We start from the raw sequence: 18,570 nt of genomic DNA, 5'->3' as shown, positions 1-18,570 counted from the left end.
CAGGAAGGCGGTTTGGGAACCCTGTCCCCCAGCATCTGAATCTGCAGGCAGCTGGGCCCCTACTCCCTTTGCTGTCTGTTCCCTGAGGGGCACTCGTGGCTGCCACTCACTCACGCCTAGCCACACCTGTCCGGAGGCAAGCCTGAAAGGCCCATGGCCAGGAGCATCATGGGAGCGTCTTTCTACCAGAGTGAGGGCATGCGAAGGGGCCAAGACTCAAAAGAGCTCCGAGGACGGGGTTCCCCAAGGGTCTGTGAAGTCCAGGGGGAGAAGAGCAGTGATGATGGAGGAGGGCTTTCCCCACATGGGTACTGGGCCAGAAGCTCTAGGAGGGCACTCCTGGGAGGAGGGGCCAGCAAGGGGCGCCCCCAACCCTCTAGACCATGGCGGCTCGCTCCTGGGTCCCTGGTGGAGAATGCCCACTCCCTGGGAGACTCAGGCCAGGCCATATCCCTCCCCACTCCCACTTCAGCCACAGGCAATGGCTGTGGCCTCCCAGGTCAGCCCAAATTGCCCCCTGAAGACCAGGTGGTCTCAGAGGACCCCTCTGCGACCACAGTAAAAGGCTGCCAACCGTACCCACCAATTCCAAAACATTCCACTGCACAGACGGCTTCCTCGGCTGGCCGCAGTGACAGAATGCCCTGCCCCGAGGTCCTTCTTTCTTCCTCCGTCCCCTCCCACGCTCTCAGGCCCTCTCCCACCGAAGACGGCACAGGTGGTGTGCCTTTGCCTATCGGCGGGGAGCTGGCTCAGAGGATGTGCCCCAAGTGACAAGGTGCTCACAGGACAACCCAGCATAAGGACCCACATGTTCCTGCTACCACCACTGGATTTATTGAGGCTGCCACCACGTCTGCTAAGAGGGCCACCAAGAGGGGACCCAGCCACTGCCCGGCCTGGTGCCTGAACTGAGGGACTGTGTGCCATGTTCTGGTGGCTCCTTGAGGGAGAGCCTGTGGAGAGTGACAGGCCACAAGGACTGGACAGCTCAGAGCGGAAAGAGAAGCATGAGCTAGGAGTGCAGGGTGGGGAGGGGGCAGGAACCAAAGTTGCATCTAGACAAAGTGGGACAAGACGAAACCAGAACCCGCGTGTGTAGACGTCTCCTCTCAGGATCCAGGCGCCTCTGGTCCGCAGCCCCTTAGCCGGACATCTCCTCTCGCTGCTCCTTGTTCCTGCGCACTTCAGCTGCGTGCAGCTCCTGTGAGGACAGGTGGAGGTGGGCGGGGCCCTGCGCCGCGGGGGGCGAGAGGGGGGCCCGCCCCTCCCCCACACCCAGTTTTCAGGGACCCTCCCAAGTGCGGGAGAAGCGACCAACGAGGGCACCTTAGCGACCAGGACTGAGGGTCAACAGAGAGCAGGAGGAGGTCCGCGTCATCCTCTGAAAGTGTGGCCCGAGTGCAGGGGACTGGCCCTCAGTGCGACTGGGGTTGCGCCCAAACCACAGAGGGGGAGTTGGAACTCAGGTAACTTCCTTGGGATTGCGGACTCCACGGTGTCCCCTGGCACCAACCTGGTTCCACCCTGTGGTCTGAAGCAGAGGCCACTCCCGGGGGCTCCGGCCAGGGCAGGGCCTCGCCTCACTCCGGGCTGTCTCCTAGCTGGACAGGGAGCAGCCGGGGCGCGAGAGCGCTGGTGGTGCGGTGGGCAGGGGCCAACCGAAGGAAGGGGCTCGTGGGTGCTTCCCCGGCCCCTCCCCTCTTCTGGTTCAAACCCGGGATACGCGTCCTTCCGGGCACTTCCAAAACAATGACCACCCGTTTATTATTGCGGTTATCGGCCCTGTCCCACCGGGACTGGACAATTGGCCTTGGCTGTGGCACTGCGGGAGGCGCCCAATAAATGCAGGCGGAGCCCGCCTCTCGCGGCCCGGGATCCACCCCGCCCCGGCACCGCCCCCTACGTGGAGCCCCGCCCCTCCCTGCTTTGGCACGCCCCCTCCCGGTCCCGGTCGCGTTCCCGGCTCAAGCCCCGCCCCGGCGCGCACCTTCTCGCGCAGCCGCTCGCGCAGCGCCGCCAGGTGCGCCTCGCGGATCTCCTTGCTGAGCTCCATCTTGTAGTTGAGCTTCTCCTCCGCCAGACGACTGAAGTTGTTGTTCTCCTCCAGCGCCTTGTGCAGCACCTCGCGCTCGTGCTCGCGCCGCTCGGCCAGCTGCTTTAGCACCTGCGCCTCCTGCGTCTGTGCGGACGGGCGGGGGCGCGCGCGTGGGCGGTGGCCGCCCGCTCCGCCCCGCCCCGCCCCCAGCCTGCCCCCCCCCCCCCCCCCGGCGCGCGGTCTCGCCCCGCCCAGTGCCCTCATTGCCCTGCCCTGCTGCCCACTGGACGCGCGTCCTCCAGGAGCCCGGATCTACACTGTCCTGCCGTCGGCGAGGGTGTCCACCTGGTCCCGCTTTGCCTGGGACTTCCTGGGCTTTAGCATCGCAAGGTCCGCGTGCCCGCAGAACCCTCGGCCCCAGACACACCGGAAGCTGCTGACCCTTTCTGTGAGTCCTCAGCTCCCAGAGCTGCCCATCCCACGATGCTGAGTGCGCCCACGCAGTAAGAGAGGCTCTGTCCCGCTCGCTGCCGCCTCCAGAGGTCCTGATGCACTCAGGGAATGTTGGAGGAGCAGAGCCAAGTTCAAAGCTTAAGGGCTGTCACTGAGCCTTCACCGTCTCCTCTAAAAAGTAGGTGCGTGATGCGCACCAGGTTCTGAATTCCCTAAGGTGCGGAGAGCTGTGCACGGGCCCCCAGGGCTGGGGAGAAGGGACTGGTTGGGGCAAGGAGCCCGGGACTCCTGGCTCTACACTGTCTGTCCTTATTTGGGGGAGGGGCTGCTTGGTGAGGGTCAGAGACCCAAGGATGATCACCCACACTTCCTTCCTTCTGGGCCCACCCACATGCCAGTCACTACTAGCTAACCCTAGGAGGCTTGGGTCCCCAGGTTTCACTGGGATGTGCTACAAGGGATCCAGAGCCACTGCCCCTGCCCAAGGGGCAGCCCTCAGCACTGCACTCCTGAGGGTACCCCTGTTGTGTGTGTTTCAGTCTCCATGGGGCTGGTGTGAGGGGGAGGGGTGGGGAGGGAGGCTGGGGCCCCCTGAGCTCCCAGCGGGTCTGGGCTTGCAGCCCCCGACACATGGCAGCCCCTTTGTTCTCACTTCTCTGCCCCGGAGAAAGGTGCTAGTCTAGCCTCATGTCCCAGGACTCCTCCTGGCTGTGGCCAAGGACATCCCCTCCAACAGCATCTGCTTCCTATCTGTCTCCGGCTGGCTGCCATTGGGGATGCCTTATCCTCCCTGTCCCATTCTGATCTCCCCAGAGGCGATCCAGGGAACCATGAGACCCTCTCCACCCCAAGCTAATAGCCAAGCAGCAGCTTGGAGTACCCTGTGCCTGGAGGGCTCTGTCTGTGCCCATCCAGGCCTCCTGGCCACCTTCCTCAGGACCTGGAGGCAGGGGTGGGCTCCTCACCTTCCTCCGTTCCTCAGCTGCCTCCAGCCGCTTCTGCAGCCCCTCCAGGGAGGTGTCCTTCCTCTTGGGGGGAGAGGAGAGCACTGGGCTCTCAGGGGACAGGTCAGAAGGGGACTTGAGGATGACCTCGAAGCTCTGGCCAGAGGCCCTCTTGTCCAGCTGCTTCACCTCCATGTCTGTAAGATCAGACGGGGACTTCAGGATGCTGAGGGGGCCTGTTCCCAGCACACATCCAAGTCAAGGGCTGGGGGAGGGAGCACGGCTGCTCACGTGGGACTCCCAGGCCTGAGCCCCCAGGACCACCGCCCCCATCAGAGCTTCCCTCTCCAAAAGCCAACTAGGGGAGCGTGTGGGGGAGGGGGTTTGGAGAGGCCACGGGGCCAGGGAACGAGGTAAGGAGGAGGCAGGCACTGGTCAAGCAGGACCTGTCAGTGTCAGTGGCACACTCACCCCCATACTGGTAGATGGTGTTGGGGTGCGGCTGTGAGTAGAAACAGGAGCAGATGAGCGACAGCACTGACAACTCCTTCATCTTCTCCTTGTAGGCTGTGGGCATGAGGCCAGCATGAGAGGGCGCCACGACCTCACCTCCTGGCGGCCCCCTCGTCCTCTCCCGGCATTCTTCCCATGCTGTGTCTCTCGGGAAGTCTGTTTATCTCGCTCTCTTTTCTGTTCCCTCGCCTCTCTACGTCTCTCCTCTCCTCTTCCCTCCTTTCCCCACCCCTCCCAGAAGTTGACGGTCTTTCCCTGGCACCCCTCCCTGTGTCCTGCATTGTTCTCCCTGCTCCAGGCTCCTTGTGCTCCCCTCCCTCCTCTTCTCTCTCTTGGCATTTCTGTTTGTCTCTGTTCATCCTTCAGTCTCCCTCACTCTCTGTCACTCTCTGTCTGTATCTTTCCACATCCCCGTGACTCTGTCACTGTATTTTCCCAACTCACCCTCCCTGTACTTCCCCCTCTTTACTTCCTCCCCTTTCCCTCTCACAGATACTAACCGCCACATCAGATGTGGTGCTTCTGCAGGCAGCACTTTCTTGGGCTGTCCACTTGGGTGAAGCCCTCAGAATTCCTCTTATGCGCCCCCCCACACTTACCCTGACAGCATTGCAGCCCCCCCCCCCCATCCCCCCAAACCTGGCTCTGAACAGGCCCAGGCTTTCTGTTCTTCTAGGGCCAGAGGGTAGGGAGCTGTCCGTTCAGCACCAACACCTGCCCTCTAGCTTTGCAGAGCAAGTGCCCACAGCCAGTGTCCCCAGTGCCCAACTAGAAAAGGAGGCCGTGAGCCCCGTCAGAAGATGGAGGAGCCCACTGTCAGAGCGGGAATGAATGTGGTCCATTTGTGACAAGCCAGACCCCAAAGTAGACACGTTGGTCAGGTGTCTCACTAGTGTTTAACCATCTTCAGGTTCAAGACTGTCCCCCTGCTCAACCGAGATGATACTGGACCCAAGGGGTGAGGGTGACTTGTGCAAAACTCCTCAAGTACAGTTCAGGTGGTCTGTGTTCTTTCCACAACTCCAGCATGTCACAAAGACCAGGGGGCTCAGAGACCCATGCCCCCGCCTCCCTGGCTAGAGAAGCTGGGACAGGTCTCCAGAGAGATGCTCCAGAGAGGGAACGTGGCTTCTGTGAAGGAAAAGCTACCTACAGGGCTCTTCCCAGGGGCAGGCACCAATTTGGACAAGTGTTGAGGTAGACAAGAAAATTCCTGATCGAATTTCACATGAGACAATGTCTTTAAGTTGAGTTAATGTGAAATTGGGGAAAGTGCTGGTGTAGAAACAGGAAACAGGACAGAAATCATCAGCCCTTGTCTGAGGGAATAGCTCACAGTGAGCAGGGTTTTCTCACAATCATTTCTCTGCAGAGAATGATGTTATTTGATCTAAATGTCCTGATGATCCAGACTCCTCTGGAGAGAGCCCGAGAGACCTTAAAGGGAGCACAATGAATCCTGGGCTGGCAGCAGGGAGAGCCTTTAAGGGGCTTGGAGGGGAAGCAGGGCAAAGACATATCTTGGTAAGTGGGCCAGATGGGGGCAGGCTTCCAAGGGAATTTCGGCCTGAGTTGCCAATTTTATTTTTTCACAAGCAGAATCTATTTGTGCATTTTTTGTGCTGTGAAAAGTTAATTTTAAAAAGAAGGCAGAGGGTACATCACAATACATGTGCTGGGGAGTTAGAGAGTGTAAGAGCAGGCAAAGCAGCCCTTCAGAAGCAGCAGACCAGGAGGCATTTGGGCATTTGGAAAGGCTGGGGAAGTCACCAGCCCTGTGCTCAGAGGCAAGGTCAGGACGGGAGCAAGAGGGTATCTGGGTCAAAGGGACACACTTGAGTCCTGGGAGAGGCCAGGAAGGAAAGGGCTCAGTCTAACCCTGCCACCACCAGCCTCCCTGGCAAGAGACAATGCTTCCCCTACCTCCCAGGGAGTCCTTCTGCACCACATGTGAAACCTGCAAATGGGTCTACCATACAGGCAGGAGCTTGGGGCCTCGCCGCTGCTCCAGCTCCTCTCTGCCTTGAGGCTGAGGTTTTCCTGGGAGAAGGAGCTGCACATTTATTACAGAGGAAGAACAAGTTCACAGACAAATGTCACCTCAGCATGAAGGGAGGCTGGCGGCAGTTCAGGCAGCAGGATGGGGAGGTTTGGCAGGTGTGAGCACCGCATTGTTAGGATAGAGGGGAGAGGGATGGTAGGGCTGAGACTGAGTCAGAGCTCTCTGAGGTCACAGCTCAGCCCAGGGGACCAGTGCCAACTGGAAAGTGAGGGACTCTGTCCTACAGCTGTAAATAGGGGTGCAGCTCAGTGTCTGATGGTCATGGAGATTCCCTGGGCTGGTTTCTCCCAGGCTGATGGCCCAGGGGGAGCTTCCTTCCCTGAGTAGCCAAGTGGGAAGGGGCACCCCCCCAGAAGGGGGCTTTGGGAGTGAGGCTTGCTGTGTGGTTTGGCTACAAGTTGGAGGGGACTGGACAGCAAGTGAGGAAATTGGCAAATTTGCAGAGAGTGAGCCAGGAAAAGCCCACACATGAGGCCGGAGAGCAGGGCTGGGCCCAGCGGCTCCGAACACAGGAGGTTACACCTGTGTCCTCAGAGCTGGCGGGCTTAAAGACCATGTCTCATTGCAGAGGGAAGAGGTTGAGGGCCAGACCCATCTAGGCACCTCTCCATACACAGAGCTCAAGTCAGGAAACGCCTCTACAGCTTGGAGGCATGCCCTTTCTCCCCCTCACCAGGACCCTTCTCTTCCCCATCACTGACTTCAAGGAGTCATTAAAAAACAAATCTCTGCTGTGAACTGGATTGCTTTCATCTCCCCCCTCCTCTTCATTGTATTAAATGTTAAATATGCAAGTATGCACATTGGCCTTTTGGATGCTTAGATCCCAGGTGAGCAAGAGTTAGAAGGCACCACCTCAGCCTACAGTGGCATGGTAACAATAATGACACCACTCATAAGGTGGGCGCGTGACATCCATGCGCATGACCCTCAAGACCAGCCAGCCCAGGTAGATACGCTTGTCAGGCTCATTTCTACTGAGGGGAAAAAAGAGACTCAGAAAGCAAGGGGCCCAGCCAGAGTCACACAGCATGCCAGGATGGGAGCCTGGTCATGAGTCCCAGCCTCTGACTGTACTTTTCTTCTTGGAGCCTCATGGTGATGGTGATAGGTGGTGTCTAGTCAGAACTGGGAGGGCAGGGGGCCCACAGATGCCTGCTCACCCCTAGAAGGGTCCTGGAGGCTGCTAATTGCTTCTTCACAGATGAAACTCATTGCCATCCAGGCTGCCCCTCTCACTAGCCAGAGTCATATGCAATGTGCTGGGAGCCCAGCATGGCAGGAATTGCCAGCAGAATTCACCTTTCTCTGAGCAGGAAACTCTGCAAAATGTGGCTGCAACAGTCACACTGCCCAGCACAGACTGGGCACGCACCTCTTGTCAGGCAGCAGGCCGAGCACTGTTCTGCAATATCTTGCTGTCTCTCAGAACAAGCCCAGGGGAGGTGCTGTCACTGCCATCCCCATCCACATGCAGCCCTGAGAGTTTAGGTAGCATGTGCAAGGCCTCCCAGCTCAACAGAGTTGCATAAGGAGACAGATATGAGCAGGAGTCTACAAAAGTGTGTGAAGAGCTGAGCATCTGGGAAGGACATCAAGAGATGGCCACCTGTCTGCTAAAGCTGTGTTCACTCTCTAGAGAATAAGGTTAGCTAGGGTGCCCATCTCCGGGATGGAGGGGAGGGTAGGGAGGGCCACCTGTCCCCAGGTGAGTCTCAACAATATAGCCCATCAGCAGGCACTCAGCTTTTCGGTCAACAGAGGAAGAGAAAGCTAAGGTCAATCTTGTAGTGACTATGAGATCATAGCAGACAATGACTCTAGTCACCAAGGCCAAATGAAGCCCACCAGCAAGCTGGGGCAGACAGGCCACTGAGGCCTGGGAGATCAGCTCCAATCAGAGAGGTCTCTTAACAGAGAAGCCATAGCTGGGGTTCACTTAAACTGATTTTGGTCACAATTACTGGTGCGCTCCCATAGCCACTCCTGGGCCAAACTCCTATCAAACTTTTATGAAGATGAGCACAGGTAGGTACACGTGTGGGCTGTGCTCTACCTAGGGCAGCACCAATGGTGAAACAGGAAAGGCCCAGCCCCATGTGACTCTGGCCAGGGGACGTTCTCCAGCTGGCATGCAGCACATCCATGAGGCAGTGGCTGTGCTGGACAAAACGGATGGTGAAAAGGTAACTTGGGCACCCAGAAAAATCCTGGGGCTAAGCGTGGGTCAGCAGGGCCCCAACAAGGCACTGCTGGTATCGGGGCTGTGAGGTCAGTGTCGGGCCGACCTCTGAGAGGCATCAGTGGTGCCGTTTTGGCTATTTCCCTTCACCACCTAATCTACCTGCTTATCTGTCAGACAGATGGCAGGAATGAGGCCTACTGAGGGCTTTTACTAAAGGGGGTTCTTACTGAAGGGGGTGAGTGAGAGAAAAGGCTGAGAGCATCGCCCACGAGTGGTTGCTCTGTCTCCCACTCAAGCACAGATCCTGAGCAAGGGCCTGAAGCCTGAAGCCCCACCTCAGTGTAGGACTGGGGTAACACTCTGGCCATGAGAAGGACAGACTGCCCTCAGTTCCTGGAGGGGGAGGTCTCATTCTGCCCAGAGCGGATCCCAATATCTCTAAGGATGTCAACAAGAGAGAGCAGGGGGCGGATGAAGACCAGATGGACGGACCCAGTGCAGGAGGGGTGTGGTCAGTGACACACATGTTCCCCTCCTGGACAAGTGCAGAAGTCACCTGGGGCCTGGAGCCCAGGAGGCCTAAGAGGCTGGGCAGGGCTGGGCACATGTGAGTGGGTGGAGCTCTGCTAAAGCTGTGTTCACTCTCTAGAGAATAAGGTTAGCTAGGGTGCCCGTCTCCGGGATGGAGGGGAGGGAAGGGAGGGTTGGGAGTGTGGTTCCGGATGGAGTGGGGAACGGGGTGGAGGTTGGGGAGGGGGTGCTGCCCTGCTGTCCTTCCACATGGAGTGCAAAGATGAAGCTGGTTTTGGGGCTCAGAGCATTCCTGGGGACAGCAAGCCCAACGTCCTCACATCCAGGGTCACCTGCAGCTCTCCTGCGTCCAGTAACTGCCCCGTGTCCACCTCTCTGCCAGAGCTCCCCTCCTGGAAGGCCCCGAGGGAGGAGGGTCGCAGCGTTGGTGGTGCGGGGCGGGGGGGGGGGAGAGGGGGCGGGGGGGGGGACCGTGGATCCGCAGCTTGGGAGGCGGGGCGGTCGGGGAGGGAGGGGCAGACCCCTCCTTGCTGGAAGGGCTTGGAAACTGCAGCAGCCCCTCCCCCCATGCGAACCCTGCTGCGCAAAGGGCGGTGGCTTTTTTCGACCAGAACGGGTGGCACCTTGTCGCAGAGAGCGGTCCCCAAGCCCGCAGCAGCGAGGGGAGGGGGCGGTGACGCTCGACGGGGGCGCGGCTCCCCGCTCCCTCCCCAGTCCTTCCGCAGCGTCCCTCCAGCCCCCAGGGCGCTCCTTTGGCGCAGGGAGGGCCCGGGCCCGCCAGCCCTGGGCTAGGGCTCCCGCAAAGAGTCCTACCCTCCCAGTCCCCAGCCTCGCGAAGGCGAGGTCCGACCAGGATCTGCGGGAGCCGGGCGCCTCAGGGGACGCTGTCCGCACCTCTCCAGCGCGTCCACCCAGGGGCACCGGCCCGCGTCGGGCCCGGGAGCCACTCTGCCACAGTCACGCCTGGCCTGACACGGCGGACACGGAAGGGGCAATGAGCCTCCGAACCTGACGTTCTCACCCTGGGTGCTCCCTTGGGCGCCGCCCCTGCCCAACGGCCCACGCTCGCCGCACCAGCGCCACAATCCTTGCCCTTGGGGCACCAGGTCGTCCCAACCCGTTGGCCTGAACTCTGGCTCATGCGGGTTCGGCCCGGCCGCGCCCCGCGCTCTGAGCGCGGGGTCTGAGATGTGGAAACAGGAGTCCGCCAACAGCCCCTGCTTTGGGCGAGGCCAGACAATGGCCTCAGCTCAGACCCGCCGCCGCCCCAGGAAGCCCGCGTGCCGGGCGCCTACCGGACAAGGTGCTGGCCATGGTGCTGGCGGCGGCGGAGGCTGCGGAGGCCGAGGAGGCGCGGGCGGCGGCTGGAGCTGCAGTCGGCAAATGCTGCAGTGCTGGGGAGGGGAGAGAGCGAGGGAGGACGGGAGGCGGGCGCAGAGAGGGAGGGAGGCAGCGAGGGAGAGAGAGAGAGAGGGACGGAGAGAGAGCGCGCTCGAGAGAGGGAGAGAGAGAGAGAGAGAGAGCGAGAGAGAGAGAGAGCGCTTGAGCGCCTGGCTGGCTGTGGCAGGGGCAGCCGTCAGAGAGAGAGAGGAGTGAAGACAGGGGAGGATGGGAGGGGAGAGACCCGCCTGGGACGAAGGGTGGAGTATTGCAGCCAGATGCCCATCCTCCCACTGCTTACCTCTTGGACCCACTGTTGCCCAACGTGGCTTTGGCTTTGTGCAGGCTTGGGGGGATGGTGGAGACATTCCCCGTTCCCCAGGGTGGGCGTGGCAGGAGGGGACAGACCCCAACAGCGGGGGGGGGGGGGGGGGGGCGGGGATTGGAGAGCTCTTCACCTGAGCCTGGGAGGTGCCTTCTGTGTGCCCAGGGCTGTGCTGAGGGGAAAGTTTGTCATAGACAGTGGGGGTGGGGATTGGTCCGGAAGGCCTCCAAGGAGCATCCCAGAGGATGAGCTGATTCTGAGGCAGAAAAGAGGGCAAATGGGGATGGTGAGGCCTAGATCAAGGGCTTTGAAGGAAGACAGAGATGCGTTCCAACCCCAGCTCTGACACCCACTAGCTTGGTGACTGGGGCAAGTTTCTGACTTCCTGTGCCTCCATTTCTCAAATGTAAGATAAAACAATAATGGCAGTCTCCAGATGATGGAGGAGAAGAGGGTACACCCTTGGTGAGTGCGTGGGGGTCATGCCTCCCCTCCTCCTCTGGGCTTAGGGTTCTGGTCGGTACCCCAAAGGGAGGGCCTGGCAGAGATGGTGGGTCCTTTCTTGAAGTGACCATCTCTCCTCCCTTTGGGGCTGGGAAGTCAGAGAGATGGAGTGTCATTCCCATTTTAGGGACAGAGCCACCGAGGCCTGGAGAAGTGCTTGCTCCACAAGCAGCTAAGTCCAGGAATAAAACTGTGGGAAATCTCAGGAGCCCGCACAGCGGTCAGGTAGACACACACAGCTAAGTACAGGAATAAAACTGGGGAATCTCAGGAGCCTGCACAGGGGTGAGGTAGGCTCAGAAAGGGAACTGACAGGAACAAACCTAAGGGTCAGAGTCAGCCTGGAGCAGGCCCAGCAAGCATGTATACAAAACACACCTTGAGATACACACACAGCGAGTGTGTTAACATCTGTCTTGTGTTCCACATAGTGTCTGACCCACATGGGTATCTCACAAAGCCCGTAACAGCAGGCTCAATTCAAATTTGTTGACTTGATCAAGACCTCTGTGCCTGCTGGGCGGGGCAGGCTATGGCCATCCTTCAGCCTTGGTGTCCATTCCCTCCCATCTTTCGTGGCTAAGTTCAGTACACGGAATTTGTAGGTTATAATCTGTAGGAGGCCTGGCAGTCCCCATGTGTGGTTTGTGACCAGGCAGCTCATGCATCAACTCAGGGTCTCAGGGTCCTCAGCTCCAGTCCTGCCCAGGGGGCTCGAGTCTCTGGGCCCTGCCCTACCTTCCTTGGACTTCTGGAAGCACCAACACCTCTGCTTTTAGAAGACAGGGGTGTGTGGACCTGAAGAGGACTCCTGGCTCTGAGACTTGCTAGCTGCTGGCTTTGGGCAATCTGCTAACCACCTAGCATGTTCTTTGTGAAGTGCGGATAATAAAAGAACTTATCTCAGAGGCCGTTAGGAAGACAAACATGTCAATGCCTGCGTGGATGGTAGTGAAATCTGTTTGGAGTGAGTACTCAGCAAGTGTGTGGCCAGGTCTCTTCATCTTCTCCAATCTCTAGCTGAGAGTCTAAGACAAACACTGCACACCCCCTCACAGGTGGGACAGGTCAGGGGTGGGGGGTGGATGCCAGTGGTCCACGTGCTTCTCTAAGCACGATGTCTCACACATCTAGGCATTAAACAGAGCCCATGAGAAGCTCTGATGTCAGCGTTGCCAGCTGGCTGGTGCCTTTTGGGACAGGCTGGGGTCATCTACAAATACCTACAGCCTACAGAGCTGTGCAGACCCCTTGGTCCCACTGCTGACTGCCAGCCGGTGCTAGGTGCTGGGGAGTCAGGGGGGTCCACCCTCACCAGTCGGGGGGACATTGGCTAGAGTGTCGGCCGAGGGTCTCCAGGCCCGAGCAGCCCTTGGGGAGAAAAGGGGAGGAGGGATCACAGCTAACCAATCCGAAGGTTTGTGCAATTGTCTGGACCATCCAGGTGGCTCAGCCCAGGGAGGAGTAATGGAATGCAGGCTCTTGTGGGGAAGGCATCGAGGGAGGAGACGGCTGGAACCCTAGGTTTCTGCCTGCGGGCGATGGAGGTGCCGTTCCCCAGGCTCAGGGTCGACGGCGGGGGCAGGGTGGGGCCTGGAACCGAGCGCGCGGACCCCTCCGCAGCGGAACTGTTTCCGCGGGAGCGACGCGCAGCGGACCGGAATTAGGGACGGAAGTGCAGCGCGTTCAGGGACGATTGCGCGCCTCAGCCCGCCAAGTCCGAACCGGCTGACGGCGGAGGAGACGCGGTGTCGGTGCCTCGGTAAACTGGGGTAAATTCCTGGGGACCCCGGGTCGTGCAAGGCTCCCCGCGGACACAAGTTGGGCCGTGAGTCGCACAGACCCTGGAACAGATACTTTTACCCGAGCGGCGCCTCCCGAAACTGCAGCTCCCGGCAGGCCCCGCGCCACTTTGCGCCCGCGCGTCGGCCATTCTGCCGCGCGGCCTTCTGGGGCCGGTAGTTTTCCTGTTCTCGTGGCCTGCGCCCCGCGCCGCGCGGAGCCGGTTCGCGGGCGGTGGTTCCCCTGCGGGCCGGGCTCTGCAGGGAGGGCCGTCATTCGGTGCTTACGTGAATTGTCCGTTAGCCCCAGTGTCCAGGCGAAACTGGGACTGGACGTTGAGGCCGGCCCAAGCCGGGGGTCTGGCCTCTCCAGCTCCGCTGGCGCTAAGTGAATTACTGCAGGCGGAGCTTGTGGGACTGCCCCCGGGCTCCAGCTCTCGTCGTTTCTGTGTGTCTGGCCGACTCTCCCCGAGCAGGACCCAGCTGCGCGGGGCGGGAGAACGAAGCAGGGCTGACGTGTAGGTTCCTCATCTTCCCGAGCTCCTTATGATAGGACATCACAGGCTTGCCTTGGACCTTGCAGGGGGGAGGTGAGGTGGCTTAGCACTCCAGAAAGGCCTGCCATAAGCAGTCTTGCCGTCTCTGCCATAGGGCTTCCTGCTGGGAGCAGGGTCACGTCCCAGCGCCGCTGGCTGGCATCACTTACCCGCAGTGGCGGAGATCCTGAGATGTTCGGAGGGGTTTTGTCTCACAGCCTGCATATCAGCCAGCCTCAGTGCCTTCCTGAGAACAGGCCAGTATGCCCAAGATAGCCCTGAATGGCGTGACAGTGGACTTCCCCTTCCAGCCGTACAAATGCCAGGAGGAGTACATGAGCAAGGTGCTGGAGTGTCTGCAGAAGGTACGGCTGCAGATGGGGGGCTTTGTGCCCTGGGAGTGGGTCCACCTTCCTGTTCACTCTTGCTGGGCCCTGCTGGGAATGAGGTCTCCCTCTGGATACAGGACTCAGTCATAAATGGGGCTGGGGTTCTAGGAAAGACGATAGGGAAGTAGGCGGAAAAAGACACTTTTCACTCCGAAGGATAGTTGTGAGGTCATAGGCTTGGGAGCACCCTGAGGCCCACTTGAGGATCCAGGGGAAGTATTTCCACATGGAGGGATAGTCAGTGCCCAACCGTCATTTTGGAAGGTCTTCAAACCCCAGGGGTGTGCAGGAAAGTTGGAGGGGTGCGGGCTGCTTCCTGCTGGCTTTCTTGGTAGGCTCTCTCACACCCTCCTGAAGCTCCCAGCCCCTGAGGGGCTCCTGACTGCTGTTCTGGACACAGACTCCTGCAGTGAGGAGCCTGGTGCCCAGTCCCGGGAGCGAGGGGCACAGCTTTGCTGATGTGCCTTTGTGTGTCTCCGGGTTTGTGGCTCGGGCTCCCGCCTGTCCATGCAGGTCTACATAGGTCGTCAGGTTCTGTTCACACAGTGCGAACGTCTGCATGCAAAGTCGCAGAACAGTCTTCTGTCTCGAGACTCGGAACCTAATTAGTCAGTTTACTACTTATGTTACGTGGAAAAATACTTTAGGTAATGTTCTGCAAGCTGTTTGTTAATGAGGGCTGAATTAACCCGGTAGCTTTCGGCTTTTGGTTTGAGAGTGGAAGCACTGTCCCGTTGTCCACTGTTCCCCAGGCCTTTCGCCACCTGCTGGGTGGGCTCTGCCTGCACAGAACTGCCCCAGGCCAGTGTCAGGTGGGCGGTGTGGTCTGCACTGCCTCTCCCTGCTTCCCCGTGACCTTGTTCCTGACCCCGTTCAGAAAGTGAATGGCATCCTGGAGAGCCCCACAGGCACAGGGAAGACACTGTGCCTCCTCTGCACCACGCTGGCCTGGCGGGAGCACCTCCGTGACACCATCTCTGCCCGCAAGATCGCCGAGAGGGCGCAGGGAGGGCTTTTTGTCAATCACACCTTGTCCTGGGGAGCTGCCGCTTCCGATGGGGACAGCACAGGTGAGGCTCCTCTCGGCCGCTCTGGGGCTCCGTAGAGAAGAAACGCGGGGACAGAGTGGGCAGGTGAGGCTCTGGTGCAGGGCTGAACAAGGAGCATCGTAGCTGCTCCGTTCTTTCCCAGCATCTGGCCGTGAGCCTCAGGTCGGACCCATGTGTTCACACCGCGGCCAGCCACATAGCTCGTTCCCGGGGCTGGGTGCGCAGGGTCGAGTTGGCCACGTGCCCTTGGGTTAACAGCCTGCGAGAACATTGTCTGCTGGAACTGTGACCTGCCCTGCTTCCTTGTGTCTGGGCAGCCTGCTACTCGGACGTCCCAAAGATCATTTATGCCTCCAGGACCCACTCGCAGCTCACTCAGGTCATCAGCGAGCTTCGGAGCACCTCCTACCGGTAGGGCCAGGCGGCACTCACCCCTGCCTCGGAGTTACGGGGGGTTGGCCTTGGCCAGGTGGTTGATGGTGGCATTCTGCCTGGACCCTGCCCGGAGGGTACTGTCTGCTCCGCGTCCAGGGCCGTGTGCGGGCCAGGCTGACCCTGCTGCCCACTGCTTATGAGAAAGCGGCTGGGTTAGCGGCAGCCTGAGGTCCTGGAAAGCCGTGTGGTGTCAGCTGCGGGCGCGGGTCACCGTGGCAGGCACGTGAAGGGGGCGGCTCAGCCTCTGTCGGAGCCCTGCACAGCTGCGGGGGTCCTGGCGTCCTGCCCCAGCCTCCTGGGTGGGGGAGCACAGAGTAGGTGGGGTCTCCTCCGTCTGCCCCGCTTCCCCTGCCTTGTCTCCTTGCTCACTCTGGGCGATGCAGCAGAGGGAGTGCCGCCCAAGCCTGGGGTCCGCTCTGGCCCCAGCCACTCCCTCTTGTGAGTGAGCTCTGTCTCCCGCCGTGCCCCCCACAGCGCATGCTCTTGCTGCCGGATGGCGCTGGGGGCTGGTGCCCTCTGGTTCTTGGACCCCACGGCTCTCTCTTCTGCCAGGCCCAGGGTATGTGTGCTGGGTTCCCGGGAGCAGCTGTGTATCCACCCCGAGGTGAAGAAGCAGGAGAGTAACCACATGCAGGTGGGCTCCTGGGGTGGCTCTTTCCCTCGGCTGTGCCCGCGCGGGACAGCCCGGTGAAGAGCTGGTGGGGGCAGGGCTGGAACAGGACTCACTCTCCACACATCGGGCAGGGTGCTCCCTGGCTGGCCCGGTGCGCTGTCCTTTCTTGACCACGTGCCCGCCGGGCCCGCTCCCTCTTTTTCCCAGATCCACTTGTGCCGGAAAAAGGTGGCCAGTCGTTCCTGTCACTTCTACAACAACGTGGAAGGTGAGAGGGGGTTCGTGGAAGCCACTCCTGCTGCTCGCTCAGCATACAGCCAGGTGGGCTTGGAGCACGTGCAGCCTCTTAGGCCTCGTGGCCTGCTGGCTCTCCCCTTCGGGCTCCAGAGTGGCCGCGGGGGCTCAGCGAGGGGCAGTGGTCCGAGCACTGTCTCCTGGCCGCGGGCCTGCCCTGGGTCGTGTGCAGAACGGCTCATACGCCGGGGCGGGAGACGCCGCCATCCCAGAGGGACCTCCTGGCAAGGCTGGCCTTGCTGCGGTCTGGGAACTGGGATTTCAGGGCTTCACCATTCCCTGGTAGGGGCTCTCAGGGCCTAAACTGTTGGTGCAAACAACATGGTTTATGCTGAGCAGAATCTGGAATTGGGGTGCTCTCCAGCCAGGGCTGCCTACGTGACCAGCCCCCAGCAAAAGCCCTGGGCGCTGGGCTTCTGGCGAGCCTCCCGGTAGATAGCATTTCACACGTAGTCTCGGCTCATTCTGGGGGAGTTAGCTCGGGGAGGGGGTTCTGGAAGCTTCTACGTGGTCTCCCGAACTCCACCGGCTTTTCCTTCTGATTTTGGCATGTGTCCTTAGAGCGTGGCTCCCCTGAGTCCTGGGAGTGCTCTGTCCTTTGGTGCTGTGTCGGGGAGTGGGCAGCCTCTCCCAGAGGTGGCTGAAGTGACTGGCACAGGGTCATGACAACAGCTGGCCCTAGTGTGGCTCGATGGGTGCATGTGCAGGTGCCCACGGCCTTGGTGCATACTGCTTCCTCTCCTTGGGCCCAGAGTGAAGGGCTGGCGCTGGTGCCCTTGACTCCAAATCTGTCAGATCTTTGCTTTTCCACGGTGGGGCTGCCCCTCACACCTGTCAAGGACTTCTGGAACCAAAAGCAATGGCAGAGGGGCTTCTTTGGGGTGTGGCCTTTACAGTTTCCTGTCTGCAGCTAGAGCTCTGTGGCTTGTGTGTGGGTGGGGGGTGGGGGGGGTCCCTGTTTCTTGCCTCTGGGTTGGGACTCAGATCCTGGCACAGAGGCGACATGGGCCCGAGAGCAATCACAAGACAGTGGTGGTGCTTTGGAGCACCCAGCATGCCAGGGCAACGCTTGCTCCTGGGGGCGGGAGCCGGGGATCCCCCACCCCCCAGTAATTGCCATCCCTGGGCCCCGTTCCCGGAGCTCGCTCTGCGCCACCTTCTCGTTTGCCGTGTTGTTTGGTCTGGTGGCACCGAAGACCCTTGGAACGGCAGCGAGCACAAGCCTGGCCTACGGGGGACTCAGACGAGCGCAGCCGCTGGCCCCGTGGCCCGGTGTCGGCTCTGGCCCTGGTTCGGAGACTGCTGACCGACTTGTTTGTGTTAGGGCTGTGGGTGTTGGGGTCGCTCTGACGGCATCGTTTCCCCATGACCTTACTTACCTTTTGCTCACAGCCCTCCGCCTTCAGTTCTGCTTCTGCGTGGGCACTGCAGACAGGCTCGTGAGGCCTGATGGCGTCCTCTCTGTTTTACCCTGTTGTGGCCGCCCTGACTTCCCTCCCCATATTCCAGGCAAAGAGGGTGGCGTGCAGGTACCCTGTTCACGTGCCACAACCTTTGACAGCTCCTGATGGAACTGTCCCCGCCACCTTCCCACAGCTGTTTGTGGGTCAGCTCTCCACTCTCCAGCCCTCACCTGCACTTCTTCTCAGCTGCACTGTCTATACTCGCACCGACGACACCCGCACTGTCTCCCCCTGCACCGTCCCCACCTGCACCGTCCCCCCCGCACCGTCCCCACCTGCACCGTCCACACCTGCACCGTTCCCCCTGCACCATCCCCACCTGCACCGTCTCCCCCTGCACCGTCCCCCCCGCACCGTCTCCCCCGCACCGTCCCCCCCCCCGCGCCATCCCCCCCGCACCACCCCCACCTGCACTGTCCACACCTGCACCATCCCCCCTGCACCGTCCACACCTGCACTGTTCCCCCTGCACTGTCCACACCTGTACTGTCCCCCCCCCACCGTCCCTACCTGCACTGTCTCCCCCCGCACCGTCCACACCTGCACTGTCTCCCCCCGCACCGTCCACACCTGCACCGTCCTCCCCCCAACGTCCCCAGCTGCACCGTCTCGCCCTGCACTGTCCCCCCCTGCACCGCCCCCCCCGCACCATCCAGGCCTGCACCATCCCCACCTGCACTGTCTCCCCCTGCACCGTCCCCCCCACACCGTCTCCCCCTGCACCGTCCCCCCCGCACCGTCTCCCCCTGCACCGTCCCTCCCCTGCGCCGTCCCTCCCCTGCGCCATCCCCCCCGCACCATCCCCACTTGCACTGTCCACACCTGCACCGTCCCCCCTGCACCATCCACACCTGCACTGTCTTCCCCTGCACCGTCCCCCCTACACCATCCCCCCTGCACTGTCCACACCTGCACTGTCTCCCCCTGCACCGTCCCCCCCTGCGCCATCCCCCCCGCACCATCCCCACCTGCACTGTCCACACCTGCACCATCCCCCCCGCACCATCCCCACCTGCACCATCCACACCTGCACTGTCTTCCCCTGCACCGTCCCCCCTGCACTGTCCCCCCCTGC

The 18,570-nt window shown here is 60.9% G+C and overlaps 2 protein-coding genes and 1 long non-coding RNA gene across 20 annotated transcripts in view; 2 read left to right on the top strand and 1 right to left on the bottom strand.

Annotated features, from left to right (window-relative positions):
• Positions 1-792: 792 nt before the first annotated feature.
• STMN3 (stathmin 3) lies at positions 793-12,878 on the bottom strand. Of its 7 annotated transcripts, none has more exons than XM_042979915.1 (7): positions 12,799-12,878; positions 10,565-10,687; positions 10,022-10,120; positions 3,907-4,002; positions 3,457-3,632; positions 1,991-2,182; positions 793-1,204 (listed from the first exon to the last, which is right to left on the bottom strand). In XM_042979915.1, exons 3-7 carry the CDS (start codon positions 10,038-10,040, stop codon positions 1,145-1,147), a joined length of 543 nt encoding a protein of 180 aa, XP_042835849.1. In that variant the 5' UTR covers positions 10,041-10,120; positions 10,565-10,687; positions 12,799-12,878; the 3' UTR covers positions 793-1,144. The 7 variants fall into 7 exon arrangements, with proteins under 7 accessions (XP_042835849.1, XP_042835850.1, XP_042835851.1 ...); XM_042979916.1 differs by lacking the exon at positions 12,799-12,878 and adding an exon at positions 12,343-12,402; XM_042979917.1 differs by lacking the exon at positions 12,799-12,878 and adding an exon at positions 11,314-12,067.
• Positions 2,316-6,804, top strand: LOC122237127. Of its 2 annotated transcripts, XR_006215326.1 has the most exons (3): positions 2,316-2,486; positions 5,321-5,472; positions 6,579-6,804. It is a non-coding gene; the product is annotated as an uncharacterized LOC122237127 (long non-coding RNA). The 2 variants fall into 2 exon arrangements; XR_006215325.1 differs by lacking the exon at positions 2,316-2,486 and having other exon boundaries at positions 4,587-5,472.
• RTEL1 (regulator of telomere elongation helicase 1) overlaps positions 7,771-18,570 on the top strand; it is a 36,885-nt gene continuing 26,085 nt past the window's right edge. For 8 of the 11 annotated variants that reach the window (XM_042979899.1, XM_042979898.1, XM_042979897.1 and 5 more), the window contains exons 1-6: positions 12,933-13,234; positions 13,368-13,617; positions 14,519-14,711; positions 15,008-15,101; positions 15,678-15,759; positions 15,946-16,006. In XM_042979899.1, coding sequence (XP_042835833.1) covers positions 13,516-13,617; positions 14,519-14,711; positions 15,008-15,101; positions 15,678-15,759; positions 15,946-16,006 — 532 coding nt within the window. In that variant the 5' untranslated portion in view covers positions 12,933-13,234; positions 13,368-13,515. Of the gene's footprint in view, positions 8,039-12,616; positions 12,708-12,932; positions 13,235-13,367; positions 13,618-14,518; positions 14,712-15,007; positions 15,102-15,677; positions 15,760-15,945; positions 16,007-18,570 lie in introns of those variants that run through there. The other 3 variants (XM_042979895.1, XM_042979896.1, XM_042979894.1) reach the window with 3 other exon arrangements.

This window comes from Panthera tigris, chromosome A3 (genome assembly GCF_018350195.1).
Source record: "Panthera tigris isolate Pti1 chromosome A3, P.tigris_Pti1_mat1.1, whole genome shotgun sequence".
Lineage (NCBI taxonomy): Eukaryota > Metazoa > Chordata > Mammalia > Carnivora > Felidae > Panthera > Panthera tigris.
The sequence above is the reverse complement of the archived record's forward strand: the minus strand, read 5'-3'. Positions and strand labels throughout refer to the sequence as shown.